The sequence below is a fragment of the Spermophilus citellus genome (genome assembly GCF_964194105.1).
Source record: "Spermophilus citellus genome assembly, chromosome: 17".
In the NCBI taxonomy this organism is placed as follows: domain Eukaryota; kingdom Metazoa; phylum Chordata; class Mammalia; order Rodentia; family Sciuridae; genus Spermophilus; species Spermophilus citellus.
Window position 1 is genome coordinate 55,667,815 of NC_138199.1, and position 20,130 is coordinate 55,687,944.

At 46.4% G+C, this 20,130-nt stretch overlaps 1 protein-coding gene across 1 annotated transcript; it reads left to right on the forward strand.

The window, feature by feature from the left end:
- Nucleotides 1-1,976: 1,976 nt before the first annotated feature.
- On the forward strand, nucleotides 1,977-14,899 carry DUSP3 (dual specificity phosphatase 3). The gene is made up of 3 exons (XM_081271007.1): nucleotides 1,977-2,145; nucleotides 4,872-5,098; nucleotides 11,269-14,899. The coding sequence occupies exons 1-3, from the start codon at nucleotides 2,021-2,023 to the stop codon at nucleotides 11,472-11,474; spliced, it is 558 nt and encodes a 185-aa protein (XP_081127133.1). The 5' UTR covers nucleotides 1,977-2,020; the 3' UTR covers nucleotides 11,475-14,899.
- Nucleotides 14,900-20,130: the final 5,231 nt, after the last annotated feature.

The following is a 20,130-nucleotide window of genomic DNA, read 5'->3' on the forward strand; positions in this document are numbered from 1 at the left end:
ACCTAGGTCTAAGTCAAGATCAAGGGCAGGGGACTCCGAAGTTCCCCCATCTGACTTATATGTAGATGGTAACAATGCTGGAAGGAAAAGAGGGTTGGGATGGCACAGGCATGGGCTGGGGATAAATTCCATCCTTGGTTACATACCTTGGGCTATAAGCCAAGTAGTTTCTACTACAGTTTCCCTGAAAGGACAAGACCACAAGCTTTTTGGGGAGATGACAGATGGCCTTAATGATAATCTGATACAATTTTATCACTTTCCAGATGAAGAAATTGAAGTCCAGAGCAACAGCAAAGCTGCTCAAGAACCAAGTTAGTGGCAGAGCTGGGCTCAGGATGTGAGTCCCTAAATTCCAGTGACTGGGGCTGAGGTTGTAGCTCAGTGATAGAGCACTTGCCTAGCATGTGTGAGGCACTGGGTTGGATCCTCAGCACCACATAAAAATAAATAAAATAAAGGAATTGTGCCCATCTACAACTAAAAAATATTTTTTAAAAAAATTCTAGTGGGGCTGGGGATGTGGCTCAAGTGGTAGCGCGCTCGCCTGGCATGCGTGCAGCCCGAGTTCGATCCTCAGCACCACATACCAACAAAGATGTTGTGTCCGCCAAGAACTAAAAAATAAATATTAAAAATTCTCTCTCTCTCTCTCACTCTCTCTCCTCTCTCACTCTCTCTTTAAAAAAAAAAATTCTAGTGACAGTATTTGCCCCTTTGGAAAGTAGAATCTCATTTTTTTCATGAATGGAGGAGGGCTGCTTTCTTCCAGGACAGTATGCTTTTGAACTTAGTGGGAACTCAGCAAAAACTGAGTTACTACAGCTGCTTCAGGAAGGGCTGCAAAGGCATCTGAGTGATCTTGACACTAGCATGGAATAGCACCCAGTGGGTGCATAACACATTCATTGTTGAAGGAAGGACTAACACTTATTGAGTGCTCACTATTAGTGCTGGGTGATTTCCTGTCACATTTAATCTTTCCAACAACACTAGAAGTTAGGAATTTAGTATCCCTTATTGGAAATGCATGGGACCAGAAGTGTTTGGATTTTGTGATATTTTATGTGATGAGGTACCCAAGTCTAAACATGACTATGTATATGCACCTTATATCCATAGCCTGAAGGTAATCTGTACAATATTTTTAGTGCATCGGCATTTGAACTGTGGTGGGTCACAAGCGGTCAGGTGTGGAGTTTTCCACTTGTGGCATGTCCCCACAAAGTTACAGATTTTGAAACAGTTCAGATTTCCACATTAGGAGTGCTCAATCTGTGTTTTTTTAATTTTTATTAACACTGCTTCCTCCTTTTCTTTAGCAAACAGGCTTAGAGAGGTTTATTTCCCAGGGTCTGAATTGCAAGCCTGATGCATAGAGACCAAGCGCGATGTGGACTCTCAATGACCACTGAAAACAGATGTACCACAGAGTAGGGCTTCTTAGGCTTTGGCCTCGGTCTGGATCCCCTGGGGTCCTCCATCTATTCGATTGGCAGGTGACATGTCTGGGCTTGGAGCAGATATTCAGCGGACAAGCCCGGGACGGGGGTGAGGGGTGGGGGTGAGGGAAGATGCCAAAACTTCTGAACTGCAGCAAAGATTTCACAGTAGACTCCGGGTGTCCCTGTCATCCTGAAAAAGTGACACCTGGGTGTACCCCCGTCCATGGGAATATTTACAGCGCCTTGAATTTGGTTCAGTGAAGGGAGTTTTTGAACTTTTCAGTTTACAAAGATACCGAAACTGCCTAGCCGAGGGTGAGAGAGGACCCTAGACACTCCGGAATGGCGGCATTTCCGCCCAGGGACGCCCTGCGGAGCGTGGGCCCGGCGCCGGGTTGCGCGTGTCCTTCGCAAGCGGAGCGCGTTGGTCCGTGCGCGCTGCACGGCGCTCGGCAGCTTCCCGCGCGCGGTGGTCCCGCCCCCGGGGCGGCTCCCGGCTCGCCAGCCCCGCCCCCTGACCCGGCCGCTCTCCCCTCGCTCGCTCCCGCCCGGGCGCGCAGGGCCCGGCAGCCGCCATGTCGGGCCCGTTCGAGCTCTCGGTACAGGATCTCAACGACTTGCTTTCGGACGGCAGCGGCTGCTACAGCCTCCCGAGCCAGCCGTGCAACGAGGTCACCCCGAGGATCTACGTGGGCAACGCGTGAGTCCCTCTTGCCAGCGCGGCAGGGCGCCCCTTCCCGAGCACCTGGCCCACCCGAAACTGGGGTGGGGACTTTGTGGGGAGCCCGGGCGCTGTCACCCCTCCGGGAGCGGGCGTGGGGGCTGGGGACCGGGCTGGAGTCGGTGCCCACCCCCGCGCATGGAGCTGAGGCGCTAGTTCCTGGCCGGCCGGGTCGCAGGGTGCGCTGAGACCGAGGGGTGCAGGCCCGGCGCTCAGCTGCCACCCGCTCGGGGTTCGGCTTTGGGCGGGGTCGGGCTACCATGTTCACTTAACAGGTGGACCTCGGTAGCCCTGTCGGTCTCCTGCCCGCGCGTGTCATGTGACAGCAGCCTGGTTCTGCAGTGAGGTCACCGCGGAATGTCTGCCTCCGCTTCCATGGCAACGGGCTGACGTCAGGATCTGGGCGTGGTACCGTTCCAGGCCCTGCAGGCCAAGTTCGGGGAATTGAAATATCCCAAAAGAGAGAGAGAGAGAGAGTTGGGCCAGGGATTTCCTGGCTCCTTTTCTTATCTTCCAGATAGAATTTGATTTAGATGGGATAAATCAAAATCGTAAGCCCAATAAAGGATCCAAACCTTCTCATCACCAGGAAATGCATTTATTATTTATTACTATGTGTTCTTCTTATCAAATTGATTTTCTATTTTCATACTACTAATAAGAATTCCTCAGAAGCAGGCTAGAACCAGGGTTAGCAATTCTGAAAGGTGCTGAAATGCCAGCAGGTCTACAGCCTGGGAGGGCTTGGATTGAGGGACTGTGAGGACAGGGCCAGTGTCTTGTTCATATGTATGTGGCTGGTCCTGCACTAGCACCTGCTGCTTAATCTTAAAATTACTGCCACTGAAATGGGGGTTATTATGAACCTAGAAGAGGTTCATGAGGTAAGGTCCTAACCTCATGGGGACAGGTCTCATCTGTTCCATCACTTATTTATCACATTGAACACTTGCTAGGTGTCAGACACTGTGCAATGTTCCTTCATAGTCGTGACGATAATAATGATAATGGTTAATGTGTAAACTGTTGAATTAACACTAGAGAAGGGAGATGAATGGGAATGACTCTTCTTTGTTCTTTCTGTCAGCCATTGCTTTATAAAACTGTTCAGTGTCCTGAGCAGGAACAGCTAAAAAGAATCTCATAGTGTCAGCCAGTGGCCCAATAATTGCAGTATTCTGAGGAAACCCTGCCTATTCACCAACTACCCAAGCAGCAAGCAGGCTGTCAGGGCAGTTTGGCACATGGAGCTGTTGCTACTTCCCAAGTGGAAACCAAGGTTGTAAATATCTGGTAGTAGCCAGAGTGGCAAATGTGGTAGCCACTGTAAAATAAAAACAAAAACAAAAACGTATCCCTTGTCCTCTATTCAAATATTAGGGTATTGGTGGGGGGGGGGATGCTCAGTGGGGTCAACTAACCATCTAGTGCTGAGAAAACTCAAGTCCACTCCACCCCCCAGAGCTCCTAAGTAAAATTAGGGTTCCATCCATGTCCTTGATGGGCAGGGACAGAACCTTTGTGAGCCATATTCTCCATGTCTTCAGGTGTTGGAGTTGGTGTGGGCATGTGAAGCAGAGGGAGGTAGGATTGAGAGCAGGGCTGGATGTTGGGAGAAGGGAGATCTCCTCCCAGCTCCAGATCAGCAGCCTGTGTGCACATGCATATCCCTGTGTCCTGTCCTGTCCTTCTAGAGTTTAACCTCTGTCAGGTGAGGGCATTTCCCTCCTTTTCTCCCCACAAGGCTGCTGTGGGGAGATCATGTAGGAAACACCACTATGATGTAATAACTGCTGTTTGAATTGGGGTGTTATTGTGAGATGAAATAAAGGGACCCTTTGACCATTCAGATCAGGTATTTTGTACTCTCCATAGTTCTGTTGAGACTCCTTATTCTCCAAGTGCTAACTCACCCAAGACAGCTTCAGAAACAAGGTTAGAGGAGTGTGGCAAGAAGGATTGCTTAGTGAGACAGGGAAGGGGCTGCTTGGCATATGATGATTTCATTCTTTTTCACTCATTTACCACATATTTACCCAGCACATACTATATGCCAGGCACCAGAGCAAGTGCTAGAGAGACTGACCTGAAGCAGACATAGTTCCCTTCTCAAGGAGCTCACAGCCTCCAAACAAGTACAACCACATGTTGGAATAGTAACCCTTGCTGTGGAGTCAGGCTCCATCAACAGAATGGCTCATTTAACACTCATAACTATGCTAAGCAATTGGCACCATTATCATTCCCATTGTACTGAGAGGGAAATGGAGGCAGAGAGAGGTGAAGTGGCTTGCTCAAAGTTGTCTGGTAGGCTGGATCCAGACCCAGGGAGTCTAGCTTCAGAGCTGTTTTTATTCATTTGCCTATGTCACCATAGAGGGAGCATGTTGCCATACGGAATGGAAGGGAGGAAATAGTGCAGAGGGTGGTGAAAGATGAGAGGGTGCATGTCTACAGAGAAGGCTGGAAAGGGTAGCAGAGGGATAGCTTGGGCATGAAACCACCAGTCTATTTGGGGAAGCTGCTGGTAATTGGATATGGCCAGAGTGAGGAGCAAGGTCGTAAGATGAGGTTGTAGAAGCCAGCTGGGTCCAACACACAGAGGGTTCCTTACTTTGCCAAGAGGCTCAGATGCTTCCCCTCCTTTCTCCTCTGAGGCTGCCAGTTGGTCAGTTAATCATAATCTGCTCCTGTCTCCTCTCCAGGTCTGTGGCTCAAGACATCCCCAAGCTGCAGAAACTGGGCATCACTCATGTCCTGAATGCTGCTGAAGGCAGGTCCTTCATGCATGTCAACACCAATGCCAACTTCTACAAGGACTCTGGCATCATCTACCTGGGCATCAAGGCCAATGACACACAGGAGTTCAACCTAAGTGCTTATTTTGAAAGGGCTGCAGACTTCATTGACCAGGGTTTGGCTCAAAAGAATGGTAAGGGACCTCCTGCTTAGGAACAAATGGAAGGCAGCTTTGACATGGACTGTTTTTCTAGAAAGACCCACAGCAGATTTCCTCTGGGAAAACCTTTCCTGTTCTTTGTGGTGAATGAATGAGAACTTCAGGTTTCTCTCTGCTTACCTGCTGCCTGTCAGGTGGCTCCCACACTGTACAAGATATTCAGCTCTTTAACACAGTGGCAATGTCAGGTCCTTGCATTGGAAGCTTTTGGCTGAGGTTGGTTTCTAGCCACTTACCCCTCCACCCAATTCAAATAGCTCTAATAATGAGGAAAATCTATCCTTGTTCCTGATAAGAAGTCTTCAGGCAAAGGAGCACCAGGGCTAATCAATGACACAGCTCAGTGGTGGTGTCTGGACCAGGTTCTTTCTTCTGCTACCTTCACTGTTAGGTACACCCCTCTGGTCCCAAGATGGGATCTGGCTACCTCACCCCAACTAGACAGAGTGCAGCAGATGAGCAGTCATTTCTTCCTCTCATTTCTGTCCTTTTAAGAGCAAACAGAACATTCCCCCGAGTTCCTCCAGTGGGGATCTTCTCCCATCTCATTGGCTAGGTACTTACATGGCCAGGGGATGTGGGGCAGCCATGACTGGCTTAGGTTATGGGTCATCCAGTCTTTAAATTCTTCCTGCAGCCCTCAGACATAGGTGGGACTGAAGGGGAACTACAGAGGGGCTGGTGGCCAGGCAAGGCATGCCAAGGAGAAATCCTGGGAGGCCACAGGATGGACGTCAGTTGAGTGTTCTGGGCACCTTCCCCATATGCTTTTAGCTCTTTCTCTCAGCTCTGCCCATTACCTCTTCCTCACTCTTTGGGGAGGGGGTGACCCCAGGAGGCACTACAGCCTTGTTTCTAATACTTCTTGGGCCTAGCAGCCTCCCTATCCAAATGATTCCCAGTGCACAGTTTCCTAGACCACTGGCTAGCACACATTCAGGGCTCAAGAGAGTTTTGTTGACTAGGGAAACTGCAGACTCTACTGTCAGGCCTTCTTCATGGTCACTGTCACTCCCTACCCTAGTCTGCCCTCTTTCCTCCTGCTCTGCTGAGTTTTTCACCCGGTACTGATGGAGAACAAGGGTCCCAGTTAAGGCCCAGTTAATCACTAATTAGTCATCCATTTAGGGGACTCGGAGTTCTTTGACTTTGTTTCCTCTTTCCAGTCAACCAGGAAACATGCTCTGGCTTCTTTTGATCTCCTGTTCTAGTCCATGTGGGCTGGATCTTCAGTCTGGAAAGCTCTCCCTGCCTCCCCGCTCCTCTGTCCTCTAGCAAGCTTTCTTTCATGCTGTAGGGCTGAGCATAGCATCCTCTCTTCTGTGAACCTGCCCTCAAGCTGGGTCCTCTGTGTCCCTTGTTCATCTCCCCAGCATCTGGTGTAGCATCAGGTACATTCTGTAGTTGGTATACTGCAAATGATTACTGAACAAGTGACAATGAATTCCGTGGGCTCAAGTGCCATGTGTAAATGGTTTCAAGACTGGGTGAGTGAGTCAGCAGAAATATACTCGTCTCAAGGGACCAAGGACCAATCACTAAGAGAGCCAGATAGGATGGCTGTGGGGGTGCTCAGAGGAGAGCGCTGTACTTCCAGCTAGGAAGATCAAGAGAGGCTGTGTGGAGGGGCTGGCATCTGGGCTGGGCTTGGATGCATGGTAGACTGTGTGCCCTGGGCATAGAGCATGTTCCAGTTGGCAAGGTGTCTGTTCTGCAGAGGGTCCTGTTCCCAGGCAGGGCAGGGGAAGCTCCACTGTTTTGTTTTGTTTGTACTAGGGATTGAACTCAGGGGCACTTAACCACCGAGCCACATCCCCAGCCCTTCTTTGTATTTTATTTAGAGACAGGGTTGTTTAGGGCCTTACTAAGTTGCTGAAGCTAGCTTTTAATTAGCAATCTTCCTGCCTCAGCCTCCCGAACTGCTGGGATTACAGGCGTGTGCCTTGGTGCCTGGTGGAAGCTCCACTTTGAATGCTGTAGGTATAATGGCCAGGGAGTGAATGGGCAGGAAAGTGGAGGCTTCCCACCTCTTGATTTGGGAGGCTCTGGGAAAATAGAATGGTGTTCTGGGGTAGGGAGAGGAGGGCAGAAGAGCTGCTGTTTGACTCTGGGCCAGCAGATTTCCCTCCAAATAATACCTGGATGCCATAGGGGACTTCTCGTATTGGTTAATATTTATTGTGTACTCCAGAAAACCAGCCGGTAGACTGTGTGTGAGTATACACACACACACATATACACATATATATATATACACCCAGTTAAGGTGTGTATATGTATATATACACACACACACGCACACACACACACACATATATATATATATGTGATTTATCATATTTATTTATTATATAGTAGGCTCCCTTATCCTCAAGGGATATGATCCAAGACCCCCCCAGTGGATGCCTAAAACTGCAGACAGACATACTAAACTCTGCACATGCTGTGTATTTTCCTGGGTGCCCTGTAGCTTGCCACATAGTACCAGAGTTCATCTGCCTTTCCATGTTTTATCTTCTGGTGCCTTTTTTGCATCACTACTTTTGCTGTTTGAGGTCATTAATTTTTTAAATTAAAAAAAGTAAAATGAAGGTTACTTGAGCCAGGATCAGTGGACATGCCTGCAATCCCAGTGGCTCGGGAGGCTGAGGCAGGAGGATTGTGAGTTAAAAGCCAGCCTGAGCAAAAGCCAGGCACCATACAACTCAGTGAGACCCTGTTTTTAAATAAAACACAAAATAGGGCTAGGGATATGGCTGAGTGGTTGAGTGCCCCCGACCTGGCACTCACAAAAAAAAAAAAGTTACTTGAACACAAGCCCTGCAATGCCATGACAACCAACCTCCCACTACTAAGTGACTCACCATCAGGTTGGATATGTTGTGGATATGCTGGAGGAAGGAGTGATTCACGTGCTGGGCAGGAGGGTGTGGGATGGCATGAGACTTCATCCCGTTACTCAGAACTGCACAGAATGTAAAACTTAATGACTTGTTTATTTCTGGAATTTTCCATTTCATATTTCTGACCATGGTGGACCATAGGTAGCTGAAACTGCAGAGCAAAACCACAGATAAGGGAGGAATACTGTATTATTATATATATATATATATATATATATATATATATATATATATATATATACATTCAGATATGTATGATGTATTAGACTGTCTCAATTTATCAGAATTGTCTCAAGTGATTGTCAGGTCAGGCAAGTCTGAAGTCTGGATGACAGGGCCATCAGAATGGAAACTTAGGCAGGGTTTCTGTGTTAAAGTCTTGAGACAGAATTACTTCTCTAGGAGACCTGATTTTATCCTTAGGGTCTTTAACTCATTTGGTGATTCCCACCTACATGGTAAGGGTAATCTCCTTTAAAGTCCTTTGATGTGGATATTAATTACAACCAAACAAAACCTTCATAGCAACATATAGTCTTGTGTTGTAACAAGCAATTGGCCCCACTTCAGATTAGCCAAACTGATCTGTTTAACCAGCAAGTTAAAATTTAATTAAACCCAGGTTCAGATGGCTTCAGAGAGTTGGGGTTTAAACCCCTGTGCTGACAACAGAAATCTGGGACTGGTGACAGGAGGGCCAGTAGGAGTTTTCTAGGCAGCCAAGATGGAGAGAGAACAATACATGCAAAGGCATTGAGGTGAGAAAATGGCAACAGAGCAGTTGGCTTTAAAAGCCACCCTTTGTAGACTAGACCCTACCCTCAGGATAGTGACAGGTCATTTTGTATTTTAAAAAGATCCTTCCAGCTGCTGGGTGGAGTGTGGATTGGCAGCGGTGAGGCATGATGGAGAGAGCTGCTTTTAGAGGCGTTAAGGGGCACAGGTGAGAGATGACGAGGACTGGGCATGATGGCCCACATCTATAGTCCCAGCTGCAGCTGCCCAGAAGGCTGAGGCAGGAGGATCACTTGAGCCCAGGAGCCTTAAAAAAATGTTTGTGTATATATATAAATGACAGGAACCTGAACTGAGCACTGTATGTGGGCAGGGGGGCAGAAGTAGAGAAGGGCCTCCTGCAGTGTACTGAGACTTTGCTGACAGTGACCTCTGGCCTCTCCTCTTTGTTCTTCCTTCATTCCTTCACCTGTATTTTACTTATTGGTGACCTCGAACAACAAAAGTAGTGATGCAAAAAAGGCCCCAGAAGGCAGGCCAAAGGCAGACTGGAGTGCTGGGAGAAGGGGAGCAGGGGTGATATCAGAGGAGGGTTGGAGAGCCAGGAGAGGGCAGAATGTGTATATGTGTGTGTTGGTTTTGTTTGCATTTATACTTGACATCTGTCCTTTTTAAATTGTTTTGTTGAAATACACTTAGCTTTCTGTAAGCTACAACGTTAAATGAGACAACTGAATGAGTTTTGACACATGTGCACACCTGTGACAGTAAACAGCCATCACCTCCACAAATTTTGCATGTCCTTTAGTGCCTCTCCTGCCCCTTTGCCCTGTATTCCCAAGCACCTGCTGATTTGTTCTCTGTCACTAGAGATCAATGTGCATTTTGTAGGACTTCATATCATCAGAATCAGACAGTGTGCATTTTTTATTTCAAGCTTCATCCATGTTGTGTCACACATCCCTGGTCGATCCTCCTTTCTACTTATTGCTGAGTAGTATTCCATTGACTGGATACATTACAGCTGCTTATCCATTCATCGGTGGGTGGTTGTTTGAGTTCTCCTCGTGTTTCACCTTTGATTAAAGTACAAAATATACACAGAGAAGGTCCATGTCACGTGTGTAGTTCTGTGAATGGCACACACCCATATATCAGCCCCCAGATTAAGAAAAAACAGAAGGCTGGGGATATAGCTGAGTTGGTAGAGTGCTTGCCTCGCATGTGTAAGATCCTGGATTCAATCCCCAGCACCACACAAACAACAACAACAACAACCAAAAAAGCAGCTAGCCTCTGCAACTTGGGGAGACCCTGTTTCAAAATATTCAAGAAAAGGTTGGGGTCTGGGGTTGTGGCTCTGAGGTCGAGTGCTTGCCTAGCATGTGCAAGGCACTGGGTTCGATTCTCAGTACCTCATATAAATAAGTAAGTAAAATAAAGGTCCATCAACAACTAAAAATTATATTAAAAAAGAAAAGAAAGGGTTGGGGATGTAGTTCTCAATAAAGTGCTCTGGGGTTCAATTCCAAATACTACAAAAAAAAAAAAAATGGAAGTAAGAAAACATGACCAGTCCCTTACATCCCTGGGAAGCCAGCTTACATCCCTCCTGATCCTCTGCCCCTTCCTCACTCCCTCACTCTAGTCTCGACAGCACACGTCAGTCATGCCAGCTCTGCACTCTGTGGAACCATATTTATTTGTGTGCTTCTTACATGTTGTTTCTGGTCAGTGGTAGATTGTTCATTTGTATTATTTACCCATTCTACTGTGAAGGGCCTGCGTACTGGAGTTTCCAGCCTGGGGCTTTTATGAATATGCTGACTGCAAATTCTGGTCCAAGGGCTGGGGTTGTGGCTCAGTGGTAGAGCTCTTGCCCAGCATGTGTGAGGTACTGGGTTCAATTCTCAGCACCACATATAAATAAATAAAGATCGGTCAAATTCTGGCCCATGTCTTTTAGTGAACATGTGTGCACAGTCCTATTGGGTGGGGGTCCTCAGTGGCACTGCTGAGCCTTAGGGTGGGTGTTCAGCTTGAGGAGCTTCTGCCCCAGCTTCCAGAGTGGCTGTACTCTTTACACCCTGCCCTCCCTGGCTATCCAGAAGAGTCCTTGTTGTTCCACATCTTCACTGGCTGACTTTTTATTTTCTGTCTTTATCATTTTAGCCATTTTGGTGGCGCCCAGTGGCATTGCATAGTACTTTTTTTTTTTTTTTTTTTTTTGAGATTGGACCCAGGGCATCCAGATCCAGCATCCTGGGCAAGCACTCTACTACTAGTAGAGCCACATCCCCCGCCCTTTTTAAATTTTTTATTTTGAGACAGGGCCTCAGTTGCTAAGACTAGCCTTAACTTGTGGTCCTCTTACCTCAGCCTCCTAAGTACCTGGGATTATAGGCATGCACCACCATGCTCTGCTACATAATGCTTTTTTTTTTTTTTTTAAGAGTCATGTGGTCAGATGTCCCCAGCTTACTGAATCTCCCCCGTTTCTTACAGGCCGGGTGCTTGTCCACTGCCGTGAGGGTTACAGCCGCTCCCCAACACTAGTCATTGCGTACCTCATGATGCGTCAGAAGATGGACGTCAAGTCTGCCTTGAGCATCGTGAGGCAGAACCGTGAGATCGGCCCCAACGATGGTTTCCTGGCCCAACTTTGCCAGCTTAATGACAGACTAGTCAAGGAGGGGAAATTGAAACTCTAGGGCACCCCCACAGCCTCTTCTCTAGAGGTCTGATGGGAAGGCCCTGCTTGAGGGTGTCCCAAGCCGCCATGTTTAGGAAACAGTTGTACCCTTCCCCCAGAGTCACAAGGCACTTGCCTACATGTCTGTCCCAACATGGCCCTGGGCCACTTCCCCCTATCCCCAGGGGGCCTATAAAGAATGCCAAGGAGGGCATTCTTGCTTCCTGGTTGTCCTGTTCCTGTAATTTATGTCCTCTTCTTCAGGTGGGCACTTGGGAGGGGAAGGCCTGTGGCATGCATGCTTCTCCATGACCCAGGGCAGGAGGTCTCTGGGAATGTGAGGCCTGATCCACTCATAGGGGCTCTTCATGACCTCCTTCCCACAGCCTAGATTCTCTCCTAAGTGGAGACCTCAGCACCTTGAGCCCAGTAAAGGCACTATGCAAGTGTGGCCCCCTCTGTCCCCACCATGTCTGTCACCTGGTTTCATCACAGCCTTCCACACCCTGCTCAGGCACAGAGGCGCATCATGGGGTCTGAAGCTGGGCTGGGGGTATCCGTCAGTTAGTGGATGGAAATTCCTGTGAAGAGGCTGCTTTTTAATTATTTCCTTAGGATTCAAGATATGCCACACAAGGAGCCTGCTTGGGTGGGCAAGTGCGTTCTCTTGGAGGACTCCCCTAAATGCATAGAATTTTTTTAAATGTGCCTCTTTGGAAGGCCAGAGTTCTGAATGCACTGCTTTGGAATATTTCCTTGGACCACTCTGTGACTTCGCTTGTTAGGAGAGCTATGCCTCGGGGCATGGTTTTATTTTTCTTTTTAGAAAACAGGGTGTTGAGATCCAGCCTATTTAAAAACCCCACCATTTGGAGAATTACAAGGGTTTTGTCTCGAATTATAGTGTTGGCGAGCCCAAGCCACTCGTGCTAACTGCTTTTTTGTCCCAGTTGCTATTCCAAGAACCCGAGGAGGAAGTGAGCCAATTATAGCGTGTGTGCGGGGTAAGCGCGTGGGGGCGTGCCTCTCAGACCCGCAGCCAGAGGACAACAGGGAAAGAAGAGTCCCAGGCGCACACCCTTGCCACTTATAGGTGGCTCAGACCTCCCTGGTACCCTTGCCGGAGCCCTGGAGTGATGCAGCGAGAGAGAATGAGCCATGGCGGAGCATCCACCTGGGTCCTTCGCTGGTGGCAGAGCAAACATGAAAAGGACTTCTTAAGGACTTTTTTAAGATGATGTCAGAGTGCACACTAGCACAGTGTGTGCACATTTGCCAGAAGATGGGAGTGTGTGTTGAACAGTCTTGCTAGGACTTTACATTCTTGTTATTATGGAAAGTCATGCAGTGCTGTGTCTTCAGGGTCACTCAGGGCAGAGAGGTGGTCCTCAGCCCGGCTCCCAGCGCCTACTCAGAGGTGTCATCCAAATTTCTGGAATTAAACTCTGGTTTTGAGTGTCAGATATATATTTAGGGTGTTGTTCTAGTGGGTGTACCCAGCTCCCCGAAGTCTATTATAAATTTATGTGGGATCACTTTCAAGGATTTGCACAGGAGTCTTGCTTAAAGTGAAAGAAGTGTCAGGGACTTTTGTTGAATATTTAAAATTCAGTTTTAAATTTAAATTCTAGCAGTGTTCATGTCAAGGTGGGGAATGTGCCTTTTTCAGTGACTAGGAGCTTCCAGCAGAGATGAGAAGCAGGTGGCCTAAAAGCCTCACTCCCAGGGGTGCAGATCTGATCACAGCAGGAGCAGTGTAGGCAGCCAGGACTGTCCCCATCCTCTTTTTTTCTCTAAACACAATAGCCCTGAACAACTGGGATCTCTTGTCCTTACCAGATACTAGGTGGGTTGTCGAGAGAGACCCACCTAAATGGAGTGGTCATCCCCTGAGCTGTGGACCTCACTGTCACAGTTCTCACTTAATCTAACTTGATCCTCATAGGAACCCTATAAAGTTGACAGAGCTCAATCTAATCATACATTGTTACCATTTTTTTTTTAAAGGAACCTGGGTTCAAAATGATTAAGGGCATAACCCCTAGTGTCCTTAAGGTAGAACGGAGGCAAGATTTTAGGTTTGCTGTTCCAGGAAGCTGGATTTGTTCTTTCCTGTGATACAGCTCAAGAAGGGAACTCCCCAGGAGTGTCCAGGTTCACATCTCACACCCTTGACCCAGCCCTGGAGAAGGAAGTGGAAAGTGTAGGTCCCTAATGGGGTTAGAATGTGCATTTATTCTTCCAGGTGATTTGTAGCAGCCCTCGGCTTTCTGGGTTCTGCTTCTGGTAGAGGCTCAGGAATAGGCTGTGATTACCCCAAAAGACAGTCAATTACTTAGGCAAAAGCTGCAGGTTGGCCTGACTAATCAACTAGCACCCCTTGCGGGCGGGCCTCTCTGGAGATATGAGGTGGGGAAGGCTATTGAGAGAATTACTGCCTTTCCTTTGGGGCTACTTTGCTGAGAACTTGGGATTTTTTTTTTTCATTGTCTCTAGGCCTAGAAACCCCATATTTACTTTAAGAGATTTAGCTCCTAGTTCTTTAAGTAAAATACAAGTCTGTTGTGTAAGAGCCATCACATGCCCAGCCGTGGGTGGGAGCTGTTCTTGGAGAGCTTTTACCCCTGGGAAGTGATGGAATGGAACTCAGGGTGTCCCTCCCCCTCCCCAGACCTGATCCCTTTCTTTGACTAACAGAGCCCCATCCAGGCAAGATTAGAGCGCCAAATTGAAGCAGTCTACCTTTCCATCGGCTGATCTGTTTCCCTGCCACTCTGAGTTACCTTGAGAGAATATACTACCACCTATCAAATGAGGGGACTTCTCTAGAAGACCATGTGGTCTCTTTTGGCTCCCACATTGTAGGGGCCTCTAAGCAAGAATTGCCATTTGAAATTTAGCACCTCCAGGAAATTAGAGGGAATGCATAATACTACTATGGCCAGCAGGTGGCGCTGTGTTCTACCCATTGTGATGCATGGTTCTGAAAGGGAATGTTGGTGCCTTTTATGTCACAAGTTCATAGTAAGATGTTAACAATGTTAAGATGCTAATGTTTTAACCAAAATAAGCACTGCTCTTAAATGTTAAGAGATGAGCATTTCCCGTGGGAAATTTTATTTGTCATAAAACTAATGTCAGAAATCACTAAAGAGCCAACAAAGATGGTCCTTCCCTGTCAAGATCTGTCCTGACTGGAAATAGAAGCCATCTTAGAGTGAGAGCAAAGACTGGTTGGAAGCTTAACTTTTGTTCCATTTACCTCCTGCCAGCTTTTAGGATCATTTGATTATAAAGGAGTGGTCTCCTGGAAGGGGAAGGGGAGGTATAAAACTGGTTTTAAAAAAAAAAGTCAGGCTGCGGGTGTAGCTCAGTGGTAGAGCGCTTGCCTAGCATGCGTGAGGCCGTGGGTTCAACCCCCACCATCTCTCTCTCACACACACACACGTTTAATGTCCGTTGTATCACCAATCAGTGTTAAAACACTAAAATTGTAACCAAAATAAATGTCTTACCTTACAAAGAAACAGACTTTGTTGTCTTCCTTATCTCAGTTTTACTTATATACCTTGACTTTATTTGCTTTTTCTGTCTTTAGAAACTATTGTAAAGGGGCTGGGGCTGGGGCTCAGTGCTCTTGTCTGTCATGTGTGAGGCACTGGGTTCGATTTTCAGCACTGCATATAAATAAAGATCTATCAACAACTAAAAAATATTTAAAAAAAAAAACTAATGTAAAAATTAGCCATCCTTAGTTAGAAGTTCAATGATGATTATATTTATGCAGTAGATATTTATTGGACATCTTTCTAGTAACAGTTCCTGAACTGTGGCCTTGCGAAGTGATGCCATTCATAAGGAGTTCAAATGCACAGAAGTTCCATTTCCAAAGCATATGCTGAAATGGGTTAACCTAAATGAACAAGTGGTGTTCAGTTCCTTAAAAGTGGATGTGAAACACATTTGATTAATGTATATTTTTATTATATTTCTAAATGATTAAAATACCTACTTTTAAAACCATGAGACATCTCTCTGGAAATCTGGGGTTCAGAAAATCTAGTTTGAAAGCCCAAGATCTAGATTTAGATCCAGGTTAGCATTCCTAGACCACAGAGTACTTGGGCTACCAGCCTGAGGAGAAGGGCAGGAAGAAGAGGACAGACAAGCCTCCTACTTGAGCTGGCCTCAGGTCAGCCCAACCAGCAGGATGTACCAGGAAGGTGTGTGTGGCGGGGGTGGGGGGTGGGGTGGGGGGACAGACAGTCTCCAAAGGCAGCAGGGATGGTGGCAGTATGTGTGGCAATGGAGGAGTGACTGGTCCCCACCTCAGAGGGCCTGGTCTTCCAAGTAAAGTGAAGCTAAAGTTTTATCTTATTAGGGTTTGGGCAGCCATTGGTCTTTTCTAAGGAGAATGAGTGACAAGCTTTGGGGGCTACTGTGCCCCAGGAGCTGCTGAATAAGCAGGGAATTTTCAGCTGTGCTGAGACCTTGAACTTTACAAAGAACTACTTCTTTTTTATTTTTTGGGTGCTGGGGATTGAACTCAGGGGCAGTCAACCACTGAGCCACATCCCCAGCCCTATTTTGTATTTTATTTAGAGACAAGGTCTCACTGAGTTGATTAGTGCCTCGCTGTTGCTGAGGCTGGCTTTGAACTCATGATCCTCTTGCCTTAGCCTCCTGAGCTGCTGGGATTACAGGTGTAGGCCACCACACCTGGCACAGAGAACCAATTCTAAATGCAAATAATGAGGTAATTTAGACATCCATCAGTGCAAGCAACTGCCTAGAAACTGATGCCTTCCCAAACCAGATATTCCCTTTGGATCACTGACCTGAGGGAGCACAGTTAGTTTTTAAATGTAGCCAATAAGGAGAATCCTTCATTTCCATTAATTAGAGATGGGCCTCATGAATCAAGTAGAGAATGAAACCAGATGACCTTCAAAATTCTATGATTCTGAGGAGTTGAGGTAGCATAATTTACTTTCCAAGTTTGGCCTGGCCTTCAAAGTCCGATCCAAATGCCATGTCTTCTCATGACCTCCCCAGAGGGAGAGATGGTTTTCTCCTCTGAGGAAACAATGCTTTGTCTTTAAAAACAACAAAAACAAAATCTGGTGAAGATATGCAACAACAAGAACTCTCATCCATTGCTGGTGTGAATGCAAAAGGGTACAGTTGCTTTGGAAGACAGTTTGGCAGTTTCTTACAAAACTAAACATCCACTTACCATATGATCCTTGGTATTTTTTCAAATGACTTGAAAATTGATGTCCACATAAAAACCTGCACACAAATGTTTACAGCAGCTTTATTCATAATTGCCAAAGCTTGGAAGCAACTCAAATGTCCTTTAGTAAGCAACTAGGTAAAGGTGTGCATATCCAGACAATGGAGCACTCCTTAGCACTAAAAAGAAATGAGCTACCATGGTGTGAAGGTACATGGAGGAAATGTAGATGTGTGTTACTAAGTGAAAGAAGCCAACCTGAAAAGACTACCCTGATGTGTGAGTCCAATTTTTTTTTTTTTTTTTATTGTTGGTCGTTCAAAACATTGTGTGTGAGTCCAATTTTATGACATTCTCGAAAAGGCAAAACCGATGGAAACAGTTTAAAGAATCAGTGGTTGCCAGGAGCTGGAGAGATGGGGGAGATGAAAAGAGGTGGAGCACAGAGAATTTGGGGGACAGTGAAAATATTTCGTATGATACTACAATGCTGGTACTGTCACTATATATTTATGTGAACCCACAGAATGTGCTGTATCAAGAGTGAACCCTGAGCCCAGTGTGGTGGCGCATGCCTATGATCCCAGCCATTTGGGAGGCTGAGGCAGGAGGATCGCGAGTTCAAAGACAGCCTCAGGAAAAGTGAAGCACTAAGCAACTCAGCGAGACCCTGTCTCTAAATAAAATACAAAATAGGGCTGGGGATGTGGCTCAGTGATTGAGTGCCTCTGAGTTCAAGCCCCAGTACCCGCCCCCTCCCCCCCCAAAAAAAAGAGTGAACCCTGAGCCAGGAGCCATGACACCTGCCTGTAATCTCCCAGTGGCTTGGGAGGCTGAGGATCCCTAGTTCAAAGCCAGCCTCAGCAACCCTAAGCAACTCAGCAAGACCCTGACTCTAAGTAAAATATAAAAAGGGGCTGGGGATGTGGCTCAATGGTTAAGCACCCCTGGGTTCAATCTCTAGTACCCCCCCCAAAAAAAGTGAACCCTGAACTAGGGATATAGCTCAGTGGTATAGCACTTGCCTACTGTGTAAAGGCCCTGGGTTCTATCTCTAGCACTGAAAAAAAAAAGTGAACCCTAACAAACTATGGACTTCAGTTGATAATGATGTGTCAATATAGGCTCATCAGTCATAGCAAACATACCACTCCGGTGGAGAATGTTGATAATGGGGGGTGTGGGGAGAGGGGACATAGGAGAATTCTCTCTACCATCTGCTTAGTTTTGATGTGAACCTAAAATTGCTCTTTAAAGAAATTAAGTGGGTGCTGGGTGTGATGGTGCCCACCTGTAATTCCACTGGTTCAGGAGGCTGAGACAGGATCACAAGTTTGAGGCCAGCCTCAGCATTGTTTAAAATGAAAAATATAAAGGACTGGGTATGTGGCTCAGTGGTAAAGTACCCCCGGGTTCAATCCTCAGTAGAAGGGGAAAAAAATAAGTGGTTTATTTTTGGTTTTGTTTTTTGCAGTGCTGGGAATCAAATCCAGGACCTCACACCTCACACATGCTAGGCAAACACCCAGTCCTTTTTTTTTTTTTTTTTAAGCATCAGAACCTTTTCTTAGTGACACCAATCACTTTCTACCTGGTATTGGAGTTATTTGGATGAAGAACTTTCTTCCCTGGTAGGGAGAGCTTCTGGAGGGGACCACATGTCCCCCTTACCTCATTGAATGTTTGACAAGTAACATATGGATAGGCTGAAAAATAATCTTTCTAAAAATTAAGGTATGACTATTAAATTTTTAAAAAAAGCCAAAACTCAAACCCAGCTTTGTTAGCCCTTTGGAAAAACATGCTCTTATGGATTGCTTTGTCTTCCGCCAAATTCATGTTAGACTCAACCCCAAGTACTTCAGGTTCCTTACTTGGAAACAGGGCTGTTGCAGATGTAATTAGTTAAAATGAGGTCATTAGGATGGGCCTTAATCTGTTATGACTGGTGTCCTTATAAAAAGGGAGCATTTGGACACAGAGAAGTTCATGTGAAGATGAAGGCAGAAGACAGGGTTATTCTTTTTTTTAATATTTTATTTTAAATATCTATGAACACAATACCTTTATTTTTATTTGTTTTGATTTTTATGTGGTGCTGAGGATTGAACCCAGTGCCTCGCACATGCTAGGCGAGTGCTCTACCACTGAGCCACAACCTCAGCCCCAGTGTGATTCTTCTACAAGTCAAGGAGCACCAAAAACAGTCAGCAACCCACCAGAAGAAAGGTCAGGGGCATCCAGTAGATTCTCCTTCACAGCCCTCAGGATTACTAGTCCAGCCCTTGGCCTTGGACTTCTAGCTTCTAGAACTAAGAGACAATAAACTTGTGTTGTTGAAGCCACCCAGGTTTGGTACTTAGTTATAGTGGCCCCACAAACTACCACACATGCCCACTTATATCTCCCTTGTGGAACTGGAGACCTGGCTGGGCTTCCTGGAGAATAGCCCTGTGATAAGTAGCAAGATCTACCAAAGGAACAAGTTATTGATATATGGAGCTTGGATAACTCTCCAGTGAATTATGTTGATTGAAAGAAGCCAGTCTCCAAAGGTCACAGCACTATTTGACTCCATTTACATAATATTTTTGAGATGAGAAAATTATGGAAATGGAGATTAGGTTAGTGGTTGCCAGGGGTTAGGATCAGAGACCCAAGCGAGGGAGAAAAGTGGGTGTGGGTTATAAAAGGGCAACAGGAAGGACGCTCGTGGTTACAGAGCTGCTGTCTTTCACTGTGATGGTGGACAGGTGAATCTGCACGTCCACTTGTGTAGAACTAAATACGCACACAGGCCCACAAGCCCAGGCACACATATGAATGAGTACAGGAAAACTGGGGTGATCTGAATAAGATTGGCAGATTTTGGCAATATCAATATCCTGGTTGTAAGCTGGGCACCATGGTGCATGCCTGTAACAATCCCAGCAGCTCGGGAGACTGAGGAAGGAGGATCACGGGTTCAAAGAAAGGCCCTAAGCTATTCAGTGAGACCCTGTCGCTAAAAAAAATATATAAAAAGAGCTGGGGATGTGGCTCAGTGGTTAAGTGCCCTTGAGTTCAATCCCTGGTGCCTCCCCCCTCCCCCACAAAAAGAATCCTGGTTGTGATAGTGTACTATAGTTTTGCAAGATGTTACCAATGGGGGAAACTGGGAAAAAGTTACATGGAATCTCTCTGAATAATTTTTTACCAGTATGTGTGAATGTACAATGATCTCAAAATAAAACAATTAAAAAATTATTTCATACAAGAATGTTCACAGAAGTCTCGCTGAGAAGTTTGGAAATAAGCTAAACTCACCACAACAGAGACCCGCTGAAACCATGGGGACTGAACTCCAGGGGGTATTGTCTAACTCTGAACAATGACAAGTCTGGGGACCCAGTAGATACTAAGAGCCACCAATGGCTCAACATTCAATGAAAAAACGGAT

Excerpts from the sequence above, each read along its gene's own strand:
- DUSP3 (XM_081271007.1), top strand. The coding sequence starts at position 2,021 with ATGTCGGGCCCGTTCGAGCTCTCGGTACAGGATCTCAACGACTTGCTT. Across the intron at positions 2,146-4,871 it reads AGGATCTACGTGGGCAACGC|GTCTGTGGCTCAAGACATCC; the intron begins GTGAGTCCCTCT and ends TCTCCTCTCCAG. Across the intron at positions 5,099-11,268 it reads GGGTTTGGCTCAAAAGAATG|GCCGGGTGCTTGTCCACTGC; the intron begins GTAAGGGACCTC and ends CGTTTCTTACAG.